General features: G+C 43.2%; 1 protein-coding gene and 1 pseudogene across 1 annotated transcript in view; one reads left to right on the forward strand and one right to left on the reverse strand.

The window, feature by feature from the left end:
- Positions 1-544: 544 nt before the first annotated feature.
- On the reverse strand, positions 545-1,385 carry LOC126275117 (uncharacterized; annotated as a pseudogene).
- A 2,523-nt stretch (positions 1,386-3,908) lies between these two features.
- Positions 3,909-24,118, forward strand: part of LOC126271069 (E3 ubiquitin-protein ligase TRIM37-like) — a 252,225-nt gene continuing 232,015 nt past the window's right edge. The window contains exons 1-2 of the mRNA XM_049974123.1: positions 3,909-4,094; positions 19,956-20,212. Of these exons, the coding sequence (XP_049830080.1) occupies positions 4,065-4,094; positions 19,956-20,212 (287 nt within the window). The 5' untranslated portion in view covers positions 3,909-4,064. The remainder of the gene's footprint in view (positions 4,095-19,955; positions 20,213-24,118) is intronic.

The following is a 24,118-nucleotide window of genomic DNA, read 5'->3' on the forward strand; positions in this document are numbered from 1 at the left end:
AGCCAAACTTAAACCAGGCAGACCTCAAGTACTAACGCACAGAGAGTGTCGGATGAAATCAGTGGGAGGAATCACTCGTGAGTTTCAAAGTGGTACCAGCAGCACAGCTAGCAAAACGACTGCGCGTAAGGAGTTAAGAACAATGAGGTACAATGGTCTAGCAGCCTCTCCTAAGCCACACTTTTCTGCAGTCAGTGCTAAGCGACGCTTGGTGTGGTATTAAAAGAGGCGCTACTGGATGACTGGAAACGAGTGACATAGACTGATGCATCACGCTATACCCTGTGGCAGCCATGTCTAGTGCCATCACGTATAGGGCCCCAAGTGAAGTAAGGAGAAGATGGTGTTAAAGCTACGAGGTCGTTTACCGTGGTTAGTGTGTGTTTCAGTGAAGCTTTGTAGTAAGTCAGCTGAGGAGCCGTTCCTGAAATCATTTAAAAGGATACAAACAGGAAAAAATAATTTATTCAGTTTCTTTAACCTTAAAAGAACAAAATCAAATATTTTATACTTATTTTAACTTACATTGTCGCAGTCTACGTGTTCATTTAGAAAGGAAAAACATTCTTTTAATTTGCGCAAAAATGTCTGTCATTTTGTACTTGATCTCTGGATGACACCTAAGGAAATTTTTCTCTGTTGAAACCACTGCAAGGAGCTTATAACATTCCGAATTCATAGTGCATTTTTACAAAAGGTTTCATTCTTTTCTGTGTTGAAAAGCAGCCTTCTGCTCTAATGTAGTTATGCAAACTGTCGAGAAGATTTTTGACGTTTTGGTAATTTCACTAAGAAACTTTGCCAAATTTTTTTCCAAGATAAATTTCAGCAGTTCATTTAATTTGCAATATTCAAGAATATCAGATTCTTCAACATAATTTTAGTTCAGTTTAAACTTTTTCTTGTCAATCATGGGATATGCCCCGGCGATCAGTACTATTTCTGATGTAACATGTTCATTCTTAAAACTAGCGAATCATTTCTTCGTGAACAATTTAATAGACACTAAGTATTTAGTGAAAGAATGTCTGACCATTATATCGACAAATATACAGTCACACACTTCCTAAGGTTCTACCACGAGTGTCTTTGAAGGATTCTCACCGTACTTCGAGTTTCTTAATTTTATAACAACAGTTCTGAATACTGTTACATATTCATTAACTTTAAACATACAAAGTTTTCGAGATGGCTTTGATTGTAAATAATTTCAAAATGAGGCATAATCTAATGAGGAAGCTCTACCCAAAACTAGGAATTATCCTCATTCAGGTATTTTAAAACTCCTTTTGGTTCTGTGATGGTTTGATCTGCGTTTTATGTAAGGCTATTTTTAAAGGTTACAAATTTTCTCGAACTTTGTTTATGGTCATTATGTTGAACATTTATTATTGTAAAACATGTTTTGATATTCGTTCTGCAATTTGATTTTCTGGGGAAAATATTCCCAAAAACGCTTAAATATTTCTCTATTCAGTACGTACCATAGAACAAAAACCATGTAAAGTATCTGCTGTATCACAACCATGATCTTTCTAATTTCCATCCTTATCTCCTTTGTAGTCCGAGTACCTCATTTTGAATCGTCTTAGAACCAACTTTGAAGACTGGAGCGGTTTCTAAATGATTCTTCAAAATTGAATGTAATTTAGATACAAAACTTAGTAATCTCCTAAATATCCTTGACTTTAAAAATCATCTTCTTCATCATGTCCACGTAAGGGGGTTTCAGAGTTTCCCTACTAGAAAATGTAGTTTATTATTTTGGACAAAATTTCGCAGTTCTTTTTAATCTTTATGCTTTGTTACACTCATCGATTGAAATCTGTACCCCTCACCAATTTTCTCGTTAATACTAACGGGTCCTAAATGTGATAGTGCACCTACATTATCAACATACTGCTTTCACATCTCACGTTTTTCAGTTTTTTTCCGTTTTGCTTATATTTGCAAAACCATCTTTTGTCTACTTTGCATCCCCTCCAAAAACCAAACACGGAAAGCAAAAATTGCGCTTTCTCTTCTCAGCCACAAAACCAACTTTTCCGTTCAAACCACTCAGAATTAAAGGTATTTATGTATTTCTTGTTGTTGACTATGTCTGACTGAGATATTAGAATATCAGGAGTTGGACCTCTGCTGTGTTGAAATTTTAGCTGTTGAAGTCATTTCTTGGGGATGCAAGGGAATAGTTAAGGTTTTCTGTAAGATAGAAAACCTAAAAGTCAATCAAATAGATCAGTTGGAGGCAGTATAATAGCCTAATTCCACAGTTTATATCATTCAAGAAAATGGTAAGACATAACACACACGGATTACAAACTGCTAAAGCGGCTGTACTCCCTCTCCCTTACAGCCTCGTGTGTAGGCCCCTGTGTGTGCACACGCACAACAGCGAAATAATACTCCATTGGAACTGAGAAGCGCACAATTCCATACAAAGGTTTTTTTTTTTTTTTTTTTTTGCTCATTGAACAAGGGTATTTCATATTGTATAAGTATAAAGAAATAAAGTAAAAAGGGCTCGTTGGGTTAAATATTATCGATAAATAGGGGGTGCTGCAGTTCCGCAGTGCATACACCAGAGCTGCCACTGTGTGAGGTCTCTTTAATGCGCTTAAATAGCTTTGCTATTTGGGCAGCAAAATAATTGATGATGGTCAAAGTAGAGACAGTATAAAATGCAAGCTTTCAGTGACAAGAAAATAGTTTCTGAAGAAGATAAATTTATTGACCTCGAAAGTAAATTTAGTGTTAGGAGTTGTTTTCTGAATGTATTTCTCTCGAGTGTGGTCTTGTACAAACGTGAAACGCGGACGATAAACGAATTCAGACAAGAATAAAATATAAGTTTGTGTAATACAGTGCTACAGCAAAATGCTGACGCTAAGTTGGATAGATCGGATAAGTAATTAGGAGTACTGAATTGTAATGCAAAGAAAAGAAATTTAAGGCATGACTTGACTAAAAGAGACGATCGGTTGAAAGGACAACTCCTGAGACATCAAGGAAGCGCGAGTTTACTAAGTAGTGAAAGGACGTCTGCGGAGCAAAACCTGTAGAGAACAACCAAGACTTAACTAAAGTAAGCGCCTTAAATGGCTGTAGTTCGTTAATACGTGGTTAAGCAGAGGTGAAAAGGCTTTCACAGATCCAGCCGCTGTGGCCGATCGTTTCTAGGCGTTTCAGTCCGGAACCGAGCTGCTGCTACGGTCGCAGGTTCGAATCCTGCCTCGAGCATGGATGTGTGTGATGTCTTGAGGTTAGTTAGGTTTAAGTAGTTCTAAGTCTAGTGGACTGATGACCTCAGATGTTAAGTCCCATAGTACTTAAAGCCATTTGAACCATTTTTGAGCTTCCACAGAATAGACTAAAATGTAAACCCGCATCAAACAGTCGTCGGACTGAAGACTACAGCAGTAACTTGTAACCGATGTTTGTCTTCCATTACTCAACTTGTTACGGGCATTTTCATTCTGTGTATCAAATACTTCAACTGGTACCGGCCCTCTTTTATACATATAATGCAGTTTACCTGCACAAACTCTTCCAGATTTACTCCTCGTGTTTTATTGCCGGCATAACGGTAAGGTTACAACACAGGGAAAAAGATTCTAGGCCAACCTTCTTCTTATGCACTTAAATGCGCTCAGATTATTTGCAATATGTAAAAACATGAAATTCGCTAGACTCCGACGTAGTTTGTAGAACTTCTGTCTCAATGGGCCAACAATCTCTCATAAAAGCAAGATAATTTTATTATATAGCTTTATATAGGGGCTATGATTAGTTCTCATAGACTCATTCAGTCTATTGATGTATTCTGATAGTTCATCGAATCGTGACTTGAATTTGGTACAGATAAACATTTGCGCTACTTCACTGGTTATTGAAACAAAAGAATACCTCACAGAAATATTATCTCTGACATTTTGTGTCGATGCCTAAATTAAGTGATGTTGTAACATTACCAAGTACATGAAAATACGAGTTATTCGTTAAAATAAGTACAAAATTACACCAGTTCAATTCCTTCAGGAGACTAGACGTGGCAGCGCGAGAACATGGAGCAAACTTCTGAGGTTCCAACAACTGTAAGTAAAATGAAATGTTGTTGACATCTATCACCCCTCGCACGTTTCAAAAGAGGTAAAATTGTTTTCGATATTGTATTTAGAAATTTCAGTCCTTACGGAGAAATTATATTATTATATGTAACATAGAGCAAAACTTTTGCATTACCTATTTATCACATTATCTATGTATATAGAGAGCATTGTTGGTTACTATACACGGCAATTACGGTGCGTCAAGCAGGCAGATATTACAGGTCTCGCCAAAATACGACATATTTGCTGACGTGAAGACTTGTTTCTTACGCTTTTCTCACTAAATACAAATTTTATAACATATTTTATGAGTTTCAAACAGAGGGATCATATTGTTTGCATTTACCTTGAAGCAAAAAGTAATTTCCACTCTGTTAATGTGCCAACTCCACAGTAAAATTTTGATGGATTATTTTATTGCAAACTGGACCGATTTTTCTACATCGACGTATTTGCTATACTTTACAGCCAAAAGCATACATGAAGCAAAGAGCACGCATCATTTGGCCATTTGTACGTATTAGTTATACGCGGCAAAATTCCGTCCGCTGCCATTTATAACAGAAAGTACTCACGAAATAATATGGTTTCGCAGTACACTGAGACTCCGAACAAAATCTTTAACTTGCATATTTCTGCAGTAATAAAAACAGCAGCAGCTGCTATGCGCGTACTAGTATTCAAACAGTGTTCAGACAAAGGGGCTTCAACAAAACAATATGAATAGATTTTTAGGCACCCTTTGGAATGAAAAACAGTCTTGATCGTCATTAGGATAAATGCATATAAATTTAGAATGTTGATCAATTTTATGCCAGAATTAGCATTGAAACTATTAAGATTCTTTGAGAAATGAGGAGAATATTTGACACTTAGTTTTTGTTTCCTGTAGAGTGCACAACGGTCCGATAATATTAGAATCAGGAAAATGTGAAGGCCAGAGAATATGGTATTTCTTTTTCGGTCTCATTGTACCAATCTTTGTCATTTACAATCACCTGGGGGGGGGGGGGGGGGGGGGAATAACGCTGGTAACTGTGACCACATATTTCAGTTAACGTATTTAAAACAGACGTGGAAAATTTGCTAAAAATCAACATCGGCTGTCAAAACACAATTGACTCTTATATCACCACAACAGATGGCTGAGGCACTAATTGTAAGATTTATTTTTTTGCTGGCTGACACTGGTAGCTTGTATTTATAAAGAATAATGAAAAAGGTTAGTAGCAGACGGTTTTCTTTACCAGGATTTCTATTTCAGTTTATGAACTGCTACGGCATCAGCAAATCTGAATAGATTTTTCATAACCAAAATTGCTTCACAGATTTTTTTTTCCTTTTCGTATTCTATGATCAACAGGCGACCGTGGTATAAGAACTCAAACCCTTATACAACTTACATAATTCTTCGTATTTGGAAGAAAGTAGAATGGACTAGCTGCACTAGGTCACATGTAAAGACGTCCTCCGTTAGGAAAAAGCGCTAGAAGTAGACACGTCGGATAACATTACTTGTCCAGACGTCATGCTCATCACAACTCTCAAATATACAGAATTGCACTGACGCACTCCCAACCTCACTCACAGTCACCCACACCATCACACCATCTCATATGCCTGAAGATAAAGTAAAATCGTTTTAAATGTGATGAAAATGTAACTAAAACAAAATTAATATAATAGAAGGACTAAAATAATTACACAAGGATATGTGATTGGCTGGACGCTTACAAAAAACGTGGATAAGCCAGCCACCTTGACAACACATTAAAAACTTTTCTCTAAAATTTTAGGAGACGTATCAGAACATTCAGAAAGCTTTGAAACTTGACCCTCGTTCCTTTAATAGTCAAGTAAAATAGAGGGCAAATCTGTCAGCAGATGATCTGCGGCGCTCTGATCTTAAAATGCGACACAGTCCAGCAAAATTTGGCGCTCTGTGATCTGTACGCCACAAACACTACACATTGGAAGTTCCTCGCCGGAGGAAGAAGCCGTACCTTATAGCGCTATGCAAAGCCAAGTGAGAAGGACCTCAATCCGCCTGTGTTGCTGGAAGGATTTACGTCCCAGCCATGTTGTGGACTTTATCAGACGCAGCGTATTGTCTGTCCCTTCCAACCTTCCTCCTTCCCATCGACGCATCACTCTTTGTACCTCAACAGCGATGTGACAGCATGTAGGGGGTTGGCTCATTGCTTAACTGATGATTGTGGCATGCCTTCTTGGCTGCTACGGCTGCCATTTCGTTCACTTTAGTACTCACGTCCCTAGCCAGCCAGCGGAAAGACACCTCCTTCAATTATCACCTCCTTCAAATATCGTCGTGGGTGCAGGAGGGCGTCCTGGATATTCTGGACTACTTTATCAACTGGTTTCAAGTGTTGTAGAGAGTGAAGGATTCTCAGGGAGTCGGAACAAATGAGAAATTTTGCACTCGTAACACAACTCATCTGCTCCAATGCCTGCAAGATGGCATATAATTCCGTATCAAAGACAGTAAAGTTTGAGGGAGTTGGATCTTGAGGATACGATTAGGAAAAAATAAAAAGCAACCGGCGGTGTCCCCCCAATTAGACCTATCTGCACATATAGCTACATAGTTGTGCTGCTCAGTTAAACTGTCATAAAATAATGTATTAAAAACAGATGAAGAAGCGCAGCCTCTCCTGTACTGCACTAATTCTAAAATTATTCCGGTGTTCTGCAATGACTAGGATGGCAGTCGGCTTGGGGCTGTACTTGCTCCATACAAGTGACTCCAGCACTCGCTTCTTGCAGATCTCAGAAGGAGAAAAAGCTTTCCGTAGATGTCTGGGCAACAGTATGGTATACTGGTGAATTAGGAACAGTGAGAACCCTACATGTCTGACGTACTACGAGGACTTGCCACCGGTTGTGTGTGGCAGTTCCGCAGCATCAGCACAGAGACTGGGTACGGGGCTAGTCCTATAAGAAGCCTCATGGTGGATAGTGTCAATGATCTTCAAGTAAGAAGGTCTCTCTGAGCCTTACACCGTGCACTCATAGTCTAGCTGCGACACATGAAAGCTATAAAGTTGGAGCAGATGCACTCTCTCCACTCCCCAGGATGTGTACTTAAAGCAGTTTAAGATGTTCAGTGCCTTCTGGATCCTGGATTCCAGGTCCTTAAGTTGTGGTAACCATGATAATGTGATAGCTCACATACCTTGATAATATAAATTGTTTCATAAAATTCTGAGAAGGCAATGTGGGACAGCAGTCAATAAATCCTTTAATCGCACAAAGGCTTCTTCACATTCCAGAGTCCACTGCAACTTCACCCATTTCTTCAATAAATGTGAGAAGGATCTTGCTATTCCTGAAAATTTTGGCGAAAATTTCCTATAATAATTAGGTAACGCAAGACGGACTGTGGCTGTTCCTCTTTAATAGGTGTCGTGGATTCCTGCAAGACTTGTATATGCTGAGAGTGGTTCACAATCCATTCTGGCCAATAATATGGCCCAAATAGTGCACTTCTTTTAGTATAAAATCACACATTTATGATATTAAAATGGTGCTACTTCTTATTGATGGTATACACTTCACAAATCCATGGTCATAAAATGACTGGATTACCCCAGATTACCCAGGGTCCCTGTGATGTTAGACACATCCGTAACTGTCTCGATTTAAATAACTGCAATCACAACAAATTCTATAAGCCTTACTTCTGTCTGAGCTCTTTTTGGCACAGTTACTACCAGTGCTGACCAGGGGCTGGTACTCACTTCGATAATGCTGTCGTGGACGTGCCGGTTAATAAATTCCTCCATCACCGGTAGTATTTGATGTGAAAATCAACAATGTTTCTATACACAGGTGGCTCTTTCCCAGTGGGGATCCTATATTGCATCAATGGTGTAGCTGGCAATGGTCCAAGAGGGTTAAGCAGCTCCACCTATTCTTATAATAATCATTCCGTGACCTCTCCATCTCATCCTTGTAAATGCGACACCTTCCCCTCAGTGTGGCTAAGTCGATAGATTGCCCCAGATTCGAATATTCTTGCCTGAAAGCTCTATCTAATTCTTCCCTCTCCAAGAACTCCCAAGTTATCTGTGGGTGTACCTCAAGATAGCTCTACTTCTAGTGAACCAGAATTTCCACACTGACAGTCACTACCCGGCTTCCATCAACCTCTTGTATAAAGGATACACTGTGGCTAATGAAACACTGTGCCTTATCTATTTATTCGTTTCCATCAAGGACACAACTACACACGAAGTATTAACGGCCTTATCTGAGTCAAATCTGCTACACAGATATTTCAGTATCTCCTTCGCATCTTGTATAGATTCAGCTAAGGTGACAATATCACCTGCAAAAGTCAGACAATCAATTCTCGCAATATCTCCATTCCTCCATTCCCTGATTAACCTTTCTAGTACGCAATCGTACCCCCGTCTTGATCTCAGAAGCTTTCAGATTTCATGTAAAAATTTTATTCTGCATTTTCTGTTTGTCAGTGCGTCTTTTATGATTTCAACTGATTTGTTGTCAGGTCCATATTCTTGTAAGTTGTTGAATAATGTTTCTGTTAACACATTTTATTATTCTTATTTCTATATGTTCGTAGCAACCGACGAGAGAGTAGATGTACTTAAATCTCACTGTAAGATTTTTCACTTGTATAGCACTGTACTACGTGAAATTTCTGAATTAAGAGTGCATTTGGACCGGAAAATAAGCTTACGGCCTGAAAATATAGCTTGTGCTTGACCTGACTTGCACCAAAATTGAGTTCAAAATGGTTCAAATGGCTCTGAACATTATGGGACTTAACTTCCGAGGTCATCAGTCACCTAGAACTTAGAACTACTTAAACCTAACTAACCTAAGAACATAACACACATCCATGCCCGAGGCAGGATTCGAACCTGCGACCATAGCGGTCGCGCTGTTCCAGACTGTAGCGCCTAGAACCGCTCGGCCACCGCGGCCGGCATCAAAATTGGGAAGATGAGCTTTAAGTGACAAAGTGACAGGCAACATAGTGTGTTATAGCTAGCTGAGCATCTCTTTCCAGACAGTGGAGTTGAGCTGAGCACCTGTTTTCTACTTCGTACGATTGCAGCCAAGAGTTGTAAGGGTGATTAACAATTTTGATAAGACTCGTCCTAAGAGCAGGCCTTGCTATAATTTAATTATATAGCTCTTCGCACATTTCTGAGCTCGTTTTTATGCAAATATATCCCATTTTAATTATCTTTTCTTTATTCTTAATTTTTGTATTAACTTAATTATTCTCCGTAATTTATTGACCACCAAGCTGTAAATTTTAGTGCATAGGTGCTAATAAACATGTTTTTATGCGCATTAAATCCGAACACAACACTGCCATCATCTGATATCACTTGTTCGAAGTGTTCCAGAAAAACTGGATTCCGTCATCTCAGTGCAACCACAATAGTCGAAATCTTACGAAGACTTCCCACGTTATCAATTGAATAACATCTTCGTCCTCTTGCGATGTTACGACTAGTGCCCTACTCGTCTTTCAAGCCGTCAAAAGGCTGCAAGTGGTCGAAGCTGTTACTTAGCTGACGACTTGGGAACTTTTGCGAAATGCGAGATACAGGCCTAACTAAATTCCCTTTATGAAGTTTGAGGACTTGTGGTGGGACCAAGACTGTTAAGTTTTCGGGTTGCTCGCTTACTCCTGCTGCTTGTTGTCTGGGTCCACTCATATGTAGCACTCGATTTGACAAACACCGACGTCAAAACAGATACGGTATCTCCGCACCATGTTCTGTCACACACGATCACCAATTCCTGATCCTCCAGCATCAAGAGTGTCGGTTAGACTGTCAGTGACAGAACCGCTCGAGTTCCTGCTGCTCATAAGGCGAGTACTCGTTTTGTTTTTACATATTTTCACGAGCTTCAAACAGGAGCGAATTATTTTCGGTTACCTGTGTAGTTACTAGCAATTTTTTGTAATTTTTGCGTCTTTGAGTGCTTACTAGGAACAACCTTTTATTTTAATAACAGTGTAGCGTAGAGTACCTCCGTTGCTATCGACCATTGCATCGATCCTCTTATCGTAAAGGCTCTTGTTTGTTTTGCTTAGAACAGCTCAGCATCGGTAAGACCGTCAGTGAAAGAGCCGCTCGAGTTTCCTGCTGCTAATAAGGCGAGTACACCGTTTCGTTTATTACATATTTTATCGAGTTTCAAACACGAGCGACTTCCGAAATGGACAGGCACTGTGATTGCTGTTTAGGATGCGAGCTGAGTTGGTGACCCTTTGCTCACAGCTCCAGGCAGTGTTGGCTTCTGTCACGCAGCTTGAGGCTGCTGCCAAGGGGCATCACTGTGGGGGGTTGGACGCGTGGATGCGACGGACGTCGAGCATGACTCACGTGGTGGTTTCGCTGGTAGTTTGGAGCTCCAACGTTAGGCGCGTAATGGGGCCCATTAGGAACAAGACTTCCAAGGAGGGGAAGGAATCCAGTGTGTATACTGGGGCAAGTTACTCCATGTGCAGAAAGGATGCTTCCAGATGCCATGAAGAGTACAGGCTCCATCACCCGCCTAACGTTGGAGCTCCCAATAACTAATAAACCCCTCCCCCCGTGTGCCTGCTCGGACCTTACTGAAGGAGCGGCCACATGTCCACTCAAAGGCAGAGTGGGCGATTCCACACGGTCAGCCTCCACATTGACCCTCCGCCTCGTGTGCCGCAAACGCCGCTGAACCCGCCACTCCCCTTGGGGAGAGGGTGACCCAACCGTGCCCGGTACCCGCAAAGATGTCTCGACAGCAGGGACAGTGGGTGAAGCATGTAGCACCTGGGGTGTACCATGCGACGCATCAGGCTCCCCGCCGCCGTTACGCTCCGAGGCAGCAGCCTGAAGACGGCTGACCGCGGCCATCAACACGTTCAGCTGTTCAGTGGCCAGCTCCTCCTGCGTCCGTACACAGCAGTCACACATCCTATCCATCCTAAGAAGCAATTTACTGCAGAGAGTTAATCAACTTTTAACTAGACTGCTAATTCACTAAGGGCGGATGATTGTTGACTAAACTGTGGTTGCTAGCCACTTCTTGTAGAAAACAATGAAAATAGCGCTACCTGTCTCTGGACTGTATTGAAAACAAACACTAGCACTACTGGCACTATGGTTGACTAAAGGGATTCTCTCTGACTGTATTCAAAACAAATACGAAATCTATGGAACACTATTACTAGCACTCAACAATTAAAGCTTCCTAAAAGCAAAAGCACACGGAAGAAGAAGTGACAAGAAAAAAAAACACAGTTAATACTTAAATTAAGGTAGTTCGCTGCACAGCAGACGTGAAGCAGACGGCAGTTACAACGATTAAGGCGGAGCTCACATCCTGCAACATCGTCGACAAAACCAACTGTGGTCCTTTGGTGCAGTGCCGAGTGGAGGGTCTGAATCAGAGGCTCAGGCGGTTCTGTGACCGTGTAGACTGTAGATTTCTTGACAAGCGCCATCGGGTGTCAGGTTTCCGGGTTCTGCTAAATAGCTCAGGAGTCCATTACACACAGGAAGCAACTACACGTGTAGCGAGAGCTGTGTGGAAGAGACTGGGGATTTTTTTAGGTTAGTGGGTCTCAGGAAACCACAGAAAGGGTGTCCGTCTAAAAGGGGCAGACCGCTATGGGTTGACTACAAACTCAGCTCAATGGCATGTAAACAAATCTGTAGTGGGCATGGAACGCCAGGTGATTGGCGAATGACATACATAATATCCTAGTCGGTGGCGCCGAAAATTCGAGGGGTTCAAACATGTATTATGGTGGTCTGCTTTTAGTGAGGAAACGATACGTTACCGGACTTGAATTCCTATGCTGAACACCGTTAACAGTGTTGGTCCCACTACAAGCCCTCAACGTCTGCAAAGGGAATTTAGTTATACTCCGCATAATTTTCGTTCTGAAGAATACTATGACTGGTGCAATATTTCTTTTATTTAACTGTACGACAATCATAGTTCCACTAAGCCAATTCTCAGTTTCAACTGTAATTAACAGTTAGCTTCAGATCCAACGTTGGAGCATAAGAAGCGTCATAATACAAGAAGCAACGTTGTCATACTACGAGGCTTCTTACGCTGCCATTCCGAGGGTGAAGGCAACTACTGATAAAACTAAAACTGGTACCTGTGTAAGCAGACCTTGTTACTTGTTTTCAGTTTAATCTGTTGGTTACATTCCTGCCAAGGGAACAGACTGGTAGCAGCCATGATCTTCAGCTCCCAATTAAAAGACAATTTAAATGTAAAACCTTAACTATAAGCGTAAAATCAAGTATCGTAATTTTCATGATGCGATGATGTCTGTGACCTTGAGATCAGTAAAAATGTTGGTGCTGTGGGCCCCGAATAATATTTTCTGGGTGAAGGATTTGGATTTGGATGGGACTGGACAAAAATTGGTATGAGAAAGGATAAGGGATGAGTAGTGGGAAGGATAAAGAGACGGGATGTACAGGGATTAGATAAAAATATGGAAGCACCACGAGAAATGCGTGTTTGGACAAAAATGCAGATGCTAGCCAAGCGTGCAGATTGAGCTGCTGTATCTGACTACGAACGGCATTTGAATGATGTGCTCAATATGTTGCAAGTGGCAGTCTTCAGGATAGTGTTCTATGTAGTTGTGAGTGCATTATGTCGGAACTAAGTCAATTCGAACGTGGGCAAACTGTTGGTGCTCGTACGGTGACTGGTTACCTAACCAAGTTAGCCTAAGTGTTTGGTGTTTCAAGAGGCATGGCAGATTTATACCGCGTACAGGGACAGCAGCAGATAAACGTCATCCGCTATGTCGGAATGCGGACGAAAGTGCGTGTTAGTGGTCGTGACGGACGGCCATTAAAGAGGAAAGTGGTGGAAGGGGACGACAGCTACAAAAGTCTGAATACGAATGTCGTACTCGCGAACCCTTCACCACCAAAACAACACAAAGGAGCTCCATACACAGGGAATTGCTGGGTGAGCTGGAATTCTGAAACCACTCATCAGTGATGCAGATGCCTGTAACAGGAAGAAGTGTTGCCGAAGCCATAAAACTTGGGAGGAATAGATGAAAGTCGTTTGGTAGGATGAGTCGCCGTTCACACTGTTACTAACTTCCGCCCGAATTTACGTGCCAAGAGTGAAACATGGCGGCAGTTCGATGGTGATATGGGTAGCCAAACCGTGGTATCTGATAGACCTCACGGTTACTCTGCAAAGTCACGTTACTTCCAAGGATTAAGCGATAATTTTGGCTTACCAGTTCCATCCCACGGTACAACGTTTCCCAGTGGGGATGCTGTATTATTAAAACGAGAAGCCCCCTGCTACACAGCTCGCATCCTCCACGACTGTTTGGTGAGCATGAAGATGATTTCGTTCAAATGGCTCTGAGCACTATGGGACTTAGCTTCTGAGGTCATCAGTCCCGTAGAACTTAGAACTACTTAAACCTAACTAACCTAAGGACATCACACGCATCTATGCCCGAGGCAGGATTCGAACCTGCGACCGTAGCGGACACGCGGTTCCAGACTGTAGCGCCTAGAACCGCTCGGAAACTCGGGCCGGGGAGAATGATTTGTTGCAATCCCCCTGCCCACCATAGTCACCAGAACTCATTATTATTTAGCCTCAGTAGTCTGCTTTAGAGAGAAGTGTGGGTGATCCCTATCCGCCTCTAGCATTGTTAACCGAAGTTGCCACTTTTTTTTTCAGGAATAATGGCATAAAATTCTCTTGGAGACCATATGCGATCTGTATTTATCCATTGTAAGACGACAGGAAGCTGTTTTGAATGCCAGCAGGTTTCCTACGCCATGTCAGGTCTGTTTATATATTGCGTTTTTAGTGTTCACATATTTCTGTCCAGTCTCTGCTAGGAGTCGGGCAGGATTGTAGTTATGTATAGAAAGCCTTTGTTTGGAAATGGGAGCAGTAGGGTAGATTATAGCTGATAGAATGATTACATCTTATGAGGGATTTGATGGTCTGGAGAAATGGGTTAAAATTATCTTGAGAAAGGATATGGAGTGTGTGGTATTGTAAGAATGGTGAAACGTGCTGACACAGGGATGATCAATTTTTTGGGAATTATTTCATGGCCTAAGTTGAGATGGCGGTTAAAGTTGCTCTGGAATAGATTATGGAGTGTGAGGATTTGCACTCGTTCTACTTTAGGGGTGATCAATAGTTAGTCCTAGGTATTTCATTGTTCGTTAGATGGACTGGATCGTTGTGAATTGTGAGATAGAAGTTTTGAGGAGAGAAAGCCGCCTTGGTTTTTATTATATTACTGTCGGGGGTTTTGTGGGATTGTACGAGAGGCAGCACTGATTCCGCCAAGAGGCGAAATAAAAAAAAAATGTCGTGTGACCAGGGCCTCCCGTCAGGTAGACCGTTCGCCAGGTGCAGGTCTTTCAATTTGACGCTACTTCGGCGACTTGCGTGTCGATGGGGATGAAATGATGATGATTAGGACAACACAACACCCAATCCCTGAGCGGAAAAAATCTCCGACCCAGCCGGGAATCGAACTCGGATCCTTTGGAGTGACGTTCTGTCGCGCTGACGACTTTTTTTATCTCATTTTGTTCGCTTTTGTTCGTTGAATCTGCTCGGGGCGGACGTCGTAAGACATCCGTTTAAGTTCGTTATTGATCGATTAACTCAGTCTTTTTTTTTATTACAGAGGGCAGCTAACCCTCTGAGCGAACACGCTGAGCTATCGTGCCGGCATCCCTCAGTTACAGGGGGCGGACAAGAGGTAAAATTATTGAGCTGCAGTTGGAAGGATCGATGGGATGACTACAACGTTGACAGAGTGTCGTTAGCAATTTGAAGCAGGTGCACAGTAAAGGCTGGTTTAGGTAAGCCGGCTGTGTAAATGAGCGGTGACGTGTCGTATCCTTGAGTCACACCGATTGTTGTAAACGTGAGCCTGTCGTTTGGTTAAATAGAAGCGCTACATTCGCCTCCCTTGGTTTCTCAACACGGTGTTCACGAGAAGAGAAATTGTTACCATTAATAGACTTACTCATTTAATCGTATGATGATTGTATACAATATACAGTTGACATAAGACAAGTGCTTTTATACAATATACATATGATGTAAGACAATATTAAACCTTAAAGTCCGTGTAAGATGGGTGTGAGAGTGAACAATCTTCGGGAATTCCAAGGTATGAATGAAGTGAACAGCGTTGGACTAAATGTTCAATTGTCTGCTTTTCTTGGTCACATTCACACACTGGTGAACTGGTCTAGCACCATTTGTACCTGGAGTAGTTACGACAACCATGTCCAGTCCTTAACCTGTTGAGGCGGCATCAGAGGTTCCTCAGTAGGCCAAAACATTTTGGCTTCTTTGTGGCACCAAGGTGATGGGCTCTTGTTCCCAAAGTTTTGTGGACATTCATGCTTCCAGCTTTCATTTAGACCAAAACCATCCGCATTGAGTTGTCCTGCAGTAACACTCGCTGGCCTTCTTGATCGCAGTCGTTGCTCTGACGGATGACAGAATTCTCGGTGCAGTGGTAGAGAGGGCGATGCAGACATTTTCTTGGCGTCCCTCAGTAGAGCTTGTTTCCGCCTTAAGTGAGGGGAAGGGTTGTGTCTCAATACAGGTAACCAGTGGCATGGGGTTGATTTGATGGTACCAGTAATGCAACGCATTGTGTCGTTCAGTTTTGTGTCTACCTTCTTCACATGTATACTTTCCAACCAGACACGTGAACAGTACTCGGCAGCAGAGTGCATAAGACTGATGCCAGTTAAACGCAGACAGTCAGCAGAGGTTCCACAGGTGGTACCAATGAGCTTATGAAGTATGTCCGTAGGTATAACCTAAATTACCCTACACGTGACCCCTCGGTAGTGCTAAACGAGCAACAGTGTCATAGGTGATATACAATATTAATAGACTAAGAGCAGAAAACATGACTTCTAAAAAACGATACATTTACTAAAATTAATTCCCTCCTCTAAGCTAAGATTCCTGTCTTATTGACGGGGACATTGTGCCTTTACTAACAGAATGTGTTAAATACGAACATCCAAATTTCAAAATGTATTTCAAGATGTAAGGATTACTTTTCTCTTACAAGGAAACATCAGCAACTTGACTTCATATTTTAAGGAGGAAAAAGTACATTTGCTAATATCACCCGCAGTAATCGATCACGTGCGAAAATATGTGCTATAATTCTAATAGTGCGCAGTTATGGCCCTCTGAATGTACTACTTTTAAACTTGGCGCACACAGATTGTTTGTCACTCGCTCCGCTCCGTCTAATGCCCACCGCGACATTCTGTACAGCGGAGTGACAAACAGTGCCTTCGTATTCGCGGAATCTTAGAGGCCAAGGAAGAGGACGGGTGAGACGCACAAAATGGTTCAAATGGCTCTGAGCACTATGTGACTTAACACTGAGGTCATCAGACCCATAGACTTAGAACTATTTAAACCTAAATAACCAAGGATATCACACACATCCAAGCCCGAGGCAGGATTCGAATCTGCGACCGTAGCGGTCACGTGGTTACTGACTGAAGCGCCTAGAACCGCTCGGGCAGGAGACGGACACATCTGCCCAATGTGTTTTTAATTCTTGTTCGAGAACACATGTTGTTCTCAGCAAAAAAAAAAAAAGAAAGGTAAGTAATGTGTGTACCTAATATGTCAGCCTCACGCATACAGACGTTCAATATTATTTTGACAGTTTTCCAGTACTGATATTCTGCAGATATACATACCCTTCCGAATCAAAATGAATGTATCTAAACAACTGAAGAATTATTACCAAATTGCATTAATGATTTTCGATTTACAAAAAGAATGTTCAAATGTGTGTGAAATCTTATGGGACTTAACTGCTAAGGGCAAGGACAAATACACACACTCATGCCCGAGGGAGGACTCGAACCTCCGCCGGGACCAGCCGCCCAGTCCATGACTGCAGCGCCTGAGACCGCTCGGCTAATCCCGCGCGGCTCGATTTACAGTGTCGTCATACTAATTGCGTTGAAGAACAGTGGGTCTCCTGCAAAACTACTTCACTTTAACAGTGTCAGCTTTAAAATTCAAATAAAATCACGCGCAACAGCTATGTTAATAATCAAATAACGCTACGCTACTTCTTTAATAATACGATCACTTGTTTCATTATTTCAAATTCCATTTGTGAATAGCAGCGTAAAAAAGTTCAAAACATAATAGCTCTGGCATCAGCCCCAAGTTAGAAACCTTCCTCTCTGATACAGTGAAACAGTATTTCACAAACCTCTTGGTCACTCCACTGTTCTGTAATTCACGCAGGGGCATTATGGGCTGCACTGGGGCGAGCAAGTGACAAACAGTGAGCTCATATGTTTCAAAGCTGAGCCTTCAGAAGGTCATATCTGCGTCATTTCAGTAATTTCAGGATTACGGCCGAAATTTTAGCTAGGGATCGACTGCTGGGGCTGATGTCTTGCAAGTGAGCCTTCTTCTCCTTAAAATATGAGGTTAACTTGGTGATGTTTCAAGGTTAGAATAGTTCTTAGTTCCATGACTAGGTTCGTTGCCAAATGTATTTACAAATTTCACCCGCCTTTATAAAAGGGAACTTTAAAATTTGGTGATCTTTTCTTATGTTTCGTTACGTGTATGTATACTGTCCAGCCACATTAACGTGACCACCTGTCCAAAGCCTGAAAAACCACCTCTTGCAGCAAGGAGCACTGCGAAACCTACAGGAAGAGCGTCAATGAGATTCTGGAAGGTACCGAAAGGGTACGTTATGCAGATGATATTGCTATAGTCACGGAGACAAAAGAAGATATAGAGGAAGTCCTCAGAACAGTGGAAAAAGTTTTATGCAATCAGTATGGAATGAGAATAAACAAGAAAAAGACTAAAGTGATGGTATGCAGTACGGGAGCAGAATATGAACCCTTGAGAATGAGAATTGGAAGAGAGGAGATGGAAGTGATAGAGAACTTTACTTAGCTGGGAAGCAAAATCACAAGAGATGGTAGAAGCCGGAAAGAAATTGCGACCAGAATACAAAAGGCCACAACTGCATTTAATCGGAAAAGGAACGTACTCACCAGCAACAAAATCAGTCTAAAAATAAGGAAACGTATCATGAAAGGTTAGTTTTCGAGTGTGGCTCTATACGGACGTGAAACTTGGACCATTTGAAGAGAAGAGAGAAGGCAGCTAGAGGCCCTACAGATGTGGTGCTATAGAAGGATGATGCAGATCAGCTGGAGAGACAAAATAACAAATTAAGAGGTGCTTAGAAGAGTACAGGAAACCAGATCTCTGTGGAGGCACATCCAAACAAGAATAGACAAACTTGTAGGTCACATCCTACGACACAACAACATCATTGGAACAATAGCAGAAGGAGCTATTGAGGGAAGGAATCAGCGGGGGCGATCAAGGATATCATACATGCAACGGATCATGAATGACGTTGGATGTAACACATATGTGGAAATGAAGAGGAACGCAGACAGAAGAGAGGAATGGTGATCTGCTGCAAACCAACCTCAGAGTTGAACACTAGAAAAAAATTTAAAAAAATAAAACCGACTCCAGTGCCGTAGCCAGATGCGCTATGTTTCTCGGCTGAGGATTCAGGGCGCGAACAGCCCGGTCGAAGTGGTCCCACAGATTTTCGATTGGGTTTTAATCTGGGGAAACTGGAAATTTATGGTAAGGACTGTGGGGCCAAACTGCTGAGCTCATTCGTCCCTAGGCTTACACACTACTTAATCAAATTTAAACATACGCTTAGGACAATACCCACACCCATGACCGAGGGAGGTCTCTAACCTCCGGCGGGGAGAGCCGTGCGAACCGTGGCAAGAGGCCTCAGACTGCAGGGCTACCACATGCGGCTAAATCCGGGGAGTTTGCTGGCCAGAGGAACACGGTAAACTCATCCTGGTACTCTTCGAATCACGCACATACACTGTCTTACTGGTAGATTCCATGGTGTTGAGAAAAAACAAACTGCTTGCAGAGGTAGCCATGATCCCCAAGGACATGTGCAACGGCGCCACACGTGGCCCGCGCCTACGTAACTCTGCTAATACTGCGTTCTGATGGCTGCCGCGCACATACATTGCAAAACTATGTCACCTGCATAACGCGCCGGCCAGCCTTCGTCCGCCGTCTGCTGTGAGGCTGGCACATCGCGCACTGAAACACACTAAATCACAATTTCGCACCATATTTCCTAAAAATAACCCCTTGTCCTATACAACTCTACTGTTGCTCGTCTATTCGGCCATACACATCTCCGCAGCCGTCGGTCACCCCTGTCATCTATGACTAGCGGTGAACCACAGTTGCCTCAGGGCAGGTTTTGGATAGTGCTGTTTTGCACTCCGCGGTATATTTTAACCACGATGGCACTCGAACAGTTGACGAACTTAGCCGTTTCGGAAATGCTTCCACTCTTGGCTAGAAAGGCGATGATAATCCCGTTTTGGACGTCAGATAAATTGCTCCGTTTCCACATTACGTCAACGATTGCACTGTTTTCTGTGTCCCCATGACATGCTTTATATATCTACCACTGCTAGTGGTGCCACCCACCATCCGTGAGTGGTTATCGCACGTTGACATAGGACATTTCGTGGCTGTCAGACTAACATACTTAATTGGCTACTTGTCCTGTTCAATTAGGTTTTATTTTTGTAAGGAACACGAACATGTCCTGTTTATATTATTAGGTAAAATAATTTGTATCTGGAGAAAAGAGCTCTGCTTGAAGCCAAATAAAAGAAAAGTGTGGAGGTCTGGTGACGGGAGCGTGGGCGCGTGTTGCAGTCGCTGGCGGAGACGTTCCGGTGCTTCATCTGCATGGAGCGGCTGCGCGACGCGCACCTGTGCCCGCACTGCTCCAAGCTGTGCTGCTACCCGTGCATGCGCCGCTGGCTGACGGAGCAGCGCGCGCAGTGCCCGCACTGCCGGGCCGCGCTGCGCCCGCACGAGCTCGTCAACTGCCGCTGGGTCGAGGACGTGACGAGGCACATCGACGCGCTCGCCGCCAACGCGGGCGCCGGCGACCCGGCGCACGCCGACAGGTACACCCACCGACTCGATACACCGCGCCCCGCCTGTCACCGGAATCCAGCTACTCCCGCATGCCGGTCCGTTTGCCTCGAACGCTGTTTCACTTTTGACGGTCGTCGTTCACTGTTACGGGGTACTTACACTTGTGTGTACAACTTACGGATGAAAGTACACTACTCGCCATCGAAATTGCTACACCAAGAAGAAATCCAGATGATAAACGGGTATTCATTGGACTAATATATTATACTAGAACTGACATGAGATTACATTTTCACGCAATTTGGGTGCACAGATCCTGAGAAATCAGAACCCAGAACAACTACCTCTGGCCATAAAAACGGCCTTGATACGCCTGGGCATTGAGTCAAACAGAACTTGGATGGAGTGTACAGGTACAGCTACCCATGCACCTTCAACAGCATACCACAGTTCGTCAAGAGTAGTGACTGGCATATTGTGACAAGCCAGTTGCTCGTTCACCATTGACCAGACGTTTTCAATTGGTGAAAGATCTGGAGAATGTGCTGGCCAGGGCAGTAGTCGAACATTTTCTGTATCCAGAAAGGCCCGTACAGGTCCTCCAACATGCGGCTGTGCATTATCCTGCTGAAATGTAGGCTTTCGCAGGGACTCAATGAAAGGTAGAGCCACGGGTCGTAACACATCTGAAATGTAACGTCTACTGTTCAAAGTGCCGTCAAAGAGAACAAGAGGTGACCGATCGAGACGTGTATCCAATGGCACCCCATACCATCACGCCGGGTGATACTCCGGTATGGCGATGACGAATACACACTTCCAATGTGCGTTCACCGCGAAGTCGCCAAACACGGATGCGACCATCACGATGCTGTAAACAGAATCTGGATTCATCCAAAAAAAAAGACATATTGCCATACGTGCACCCAGGTTCCTCGAACTGTTCGTGCAGATGGTTGTTGTCTTGCAAACGTCCTCATCTGTTGGCTCAGGGATCGAGACGTGGCTGCACGATCCGTTACAGCCATGCGCATAAGATGCCTATCATCTCGACTGCTAGTGATACGAGGCCGTTGGGATCCTACACGGCGTCCGTATTACCCTCCTGACTCCATCGATTCCATATTCTGCTAACAGTCATTTGATCTCGTCCAACGGGAGCAGCAAATTCGCGATACGATAAACCTCAATCACGGTAGGCTACAATCCGACCTTTATGAAAGTCGGAAACGTGATGGTACGCATTTCTCGTCCTTACACGAGGCATCACAACAACGTTTGACCAGGCAACGCCGGTCAACTGCTGTTTGTGTATGAGAAATCGGCTGGAAACTTTCCTCATGTCAGCACGTTGTAGGTGTCGCCACCGGCGCCAACCTTGTGTGAATGCTCTGAAAAGCTAATCATTTGCATATCACAGCATCTTCTTCCTGTCGGTTAAATTTCGCGTCTGTAGCACGTCATCTTCTTGGTGCAGCAATTTTAATGGCCAGTAGTGTCTTTCGCATGATGTCACTGCCTAGTAACGCAGCACCATGAAACCTGGACCATACATAGAACGAACTGCTGCAGTATAATACAGAAAGTAACTGAAAGAAATACACTATGAGACGAACAAAAATGAAACTTTTATTCAAATACAATAATTAGACTGAAGTCATCACGATTTATGATGGTCCCCTATACATTACACAAGATGGGACACATTTCTTCACAGGGTGTGGTATCACCATGGACGGCTGAAATGTGTTCCCGTATTGGCCACTGGATGTCCGTTTGTGCACATTGACGTGCCGCAGTACGCCTCCCCACCGCCTCCCAAACATGGACGCTAGTATTTAAGTATTCACCGAATATCCCCTAGTTGCACGAGCCACTCCACCTACGCTGTTCAATGCGGTCGCGCACTGTTATCCATAAAAATGAAGACAGGACTCTATGCACCCCTGAAAGGACGCACGTCGGGAAGGAATAAAGTGTCACAACAAGTGTGAACCGGTGGATGTACCGTCTTCAAAGGTTTGGAGAGCTCTGAGCACTATGCGACTTCACTTCTGAGGTCATCAGTCCCCTAGAACGTAGAACTACATAAACCTAACTAACCTAAGAACAACACACACATTCATGTTCGAGGCAGGATTCGAACATGCGACCGTAGCGGTCGCGCGGTTCCAGACTGAAGCGCTTAGAGCCGCTAGGCCACATCGGCCGGCTGGTTTCGAGGGCATTACGCCTTCCTAAATCATAACATGTGGATCAACAAAGCGATCATGTTTGGCAACCCTGGACCTATCCTCATAAGGGGAGAGGTGACAACATGTAATTCATACAGGAACATTGATCGTTTATGTGGTCCAAGTGTTATGATGTGGAGAGGCATGGTATTGCCCGTGTGTACTAACATCCAAATCTTTGACGACGGTACACTAAATGGTCGACGTTATTGTAACACTGTCCTTCCCCATGCGCGTCTTTTCAGTTCAAATGGTTCAAATGGCTCTGAGCACTATGCGACTTAACATCTGAGGTTTTCAGTCGCCTAGAACTTAGAACTAATTAAACCTAACTATCCTAAGGACATCACACACATACATGCCCGAGGCAGGATTCGAACCTGCGACCGTAGCGGTCGCTCGGCTCCAGACTGTAGCGCCTAGAACCGCACGGCCACTCCGGTCGGCTTTTCAGTTCATCCGGCATTGACTTCATTTTTGTGTATGACAATGTGAAACAGCATCGTACAGCACAGGTAGAGGAACTTTTGGAATGGTGTTCGGGGAATGGACTGGTCTGCCCGTCCCCCTTACTAAAATTCGATCAAGCACGTGTGGGATGCCTTGTGGACGTATACTGCAGCACGTCCACAGGCACCAACCACAATCCAGCAGCTCTCAACAGCGCTGGTGGAGGAAGGGAAAGCTCCACCTTATGTTCTTACTAACCTTGTGCCCAGCGTGGGAGCACGTTGCAGAGCATACATTGCCGTCCGTGGCGATCACACACCCAATGTCATACATTTTGTTTTGTCTGGGGGCCATCATGAACCGCAGTGACAAGTGTAATTATTGTCTTTGAATAAAAGTGTGATTTTTGTTCTTATTGCGTATTTCTTTCAGTTACTTTCTGCACTATACTTAGCAGTTCTATTTGTGTATGGTCCATTTTTTTTTTTTTTTTTTTTTTTTTTTTTTTTTAAGAGCTATGTTACCTAGCAGTGACACATCCTGCGAAAGCTGCTTTCGTCCTTAAGTTTTGCATACGAGTCTATGAACACTCCATCAATAGCGGCTCCTGCCAAACAAAATAGGTCACGGAACGTCTCTGATGCGTACTTCTTGTTTCTGTTTGAATAAAACGAAATCTCAGTTTAAGTAGTCTTGGGCGGAATGAAACCACACAGTAACTTTGCCAATCTTCATTAACCCTTTCATCTCTAGAGGAGATGTAGTAAAATGTGTAGCATACAGCATACGGCGTTGACAAAATTAGCAGTTACTCCACGATTTTTGTGTCCACAAGAAGTTATAATTGCAGTGACGAAAGTAAGTGGTCGGAAACGTTATAAACTGAAGCGACAAAGAAACTGGTACAGGAACGTGTATTCAAATGCCGATATATATAAACAGGCAGAATGCAGCGCTGCGGTCGGCAACGCCTATGCAGGATGTAAATTTTAAATGGGCAAACCAGAATAACTTGAAAAGTAAACTTCAAATGAAAAAATGTGTAGAATCCAAAGTTGATTATTTTCGAGGGAAACATCGGATGGTGCTAAAATTAGCCCGCCACCACAGCCTCCTGGGTGTGGAGCGGGATGCAACTTTAAAATTTCAAATGGGAACTCCCATCTTTTTATTTCTGAATCAGATGCTGCATAAGAACTACGTACATTTTGTCTTAAACAGCTGTTTTGATTCTTGGTAGTTGGCGCTGTA

Source organism: Schistocerca gregaria, chromosome 1, assembly GCF_023897955.1.
Source record: "Schistocerca gregaria isolate iqSchGreg1 chromosome 1, iqSchGreg1.2, whole genome shotgun sequence".
In the NCBI taxonomy this organism is placed as follows: Eukaryota; Metazoa; Arthropoda; class Insecta; order Orthoptera; family Acrididae; genus Schistocerca; species Schistocerca gregaria.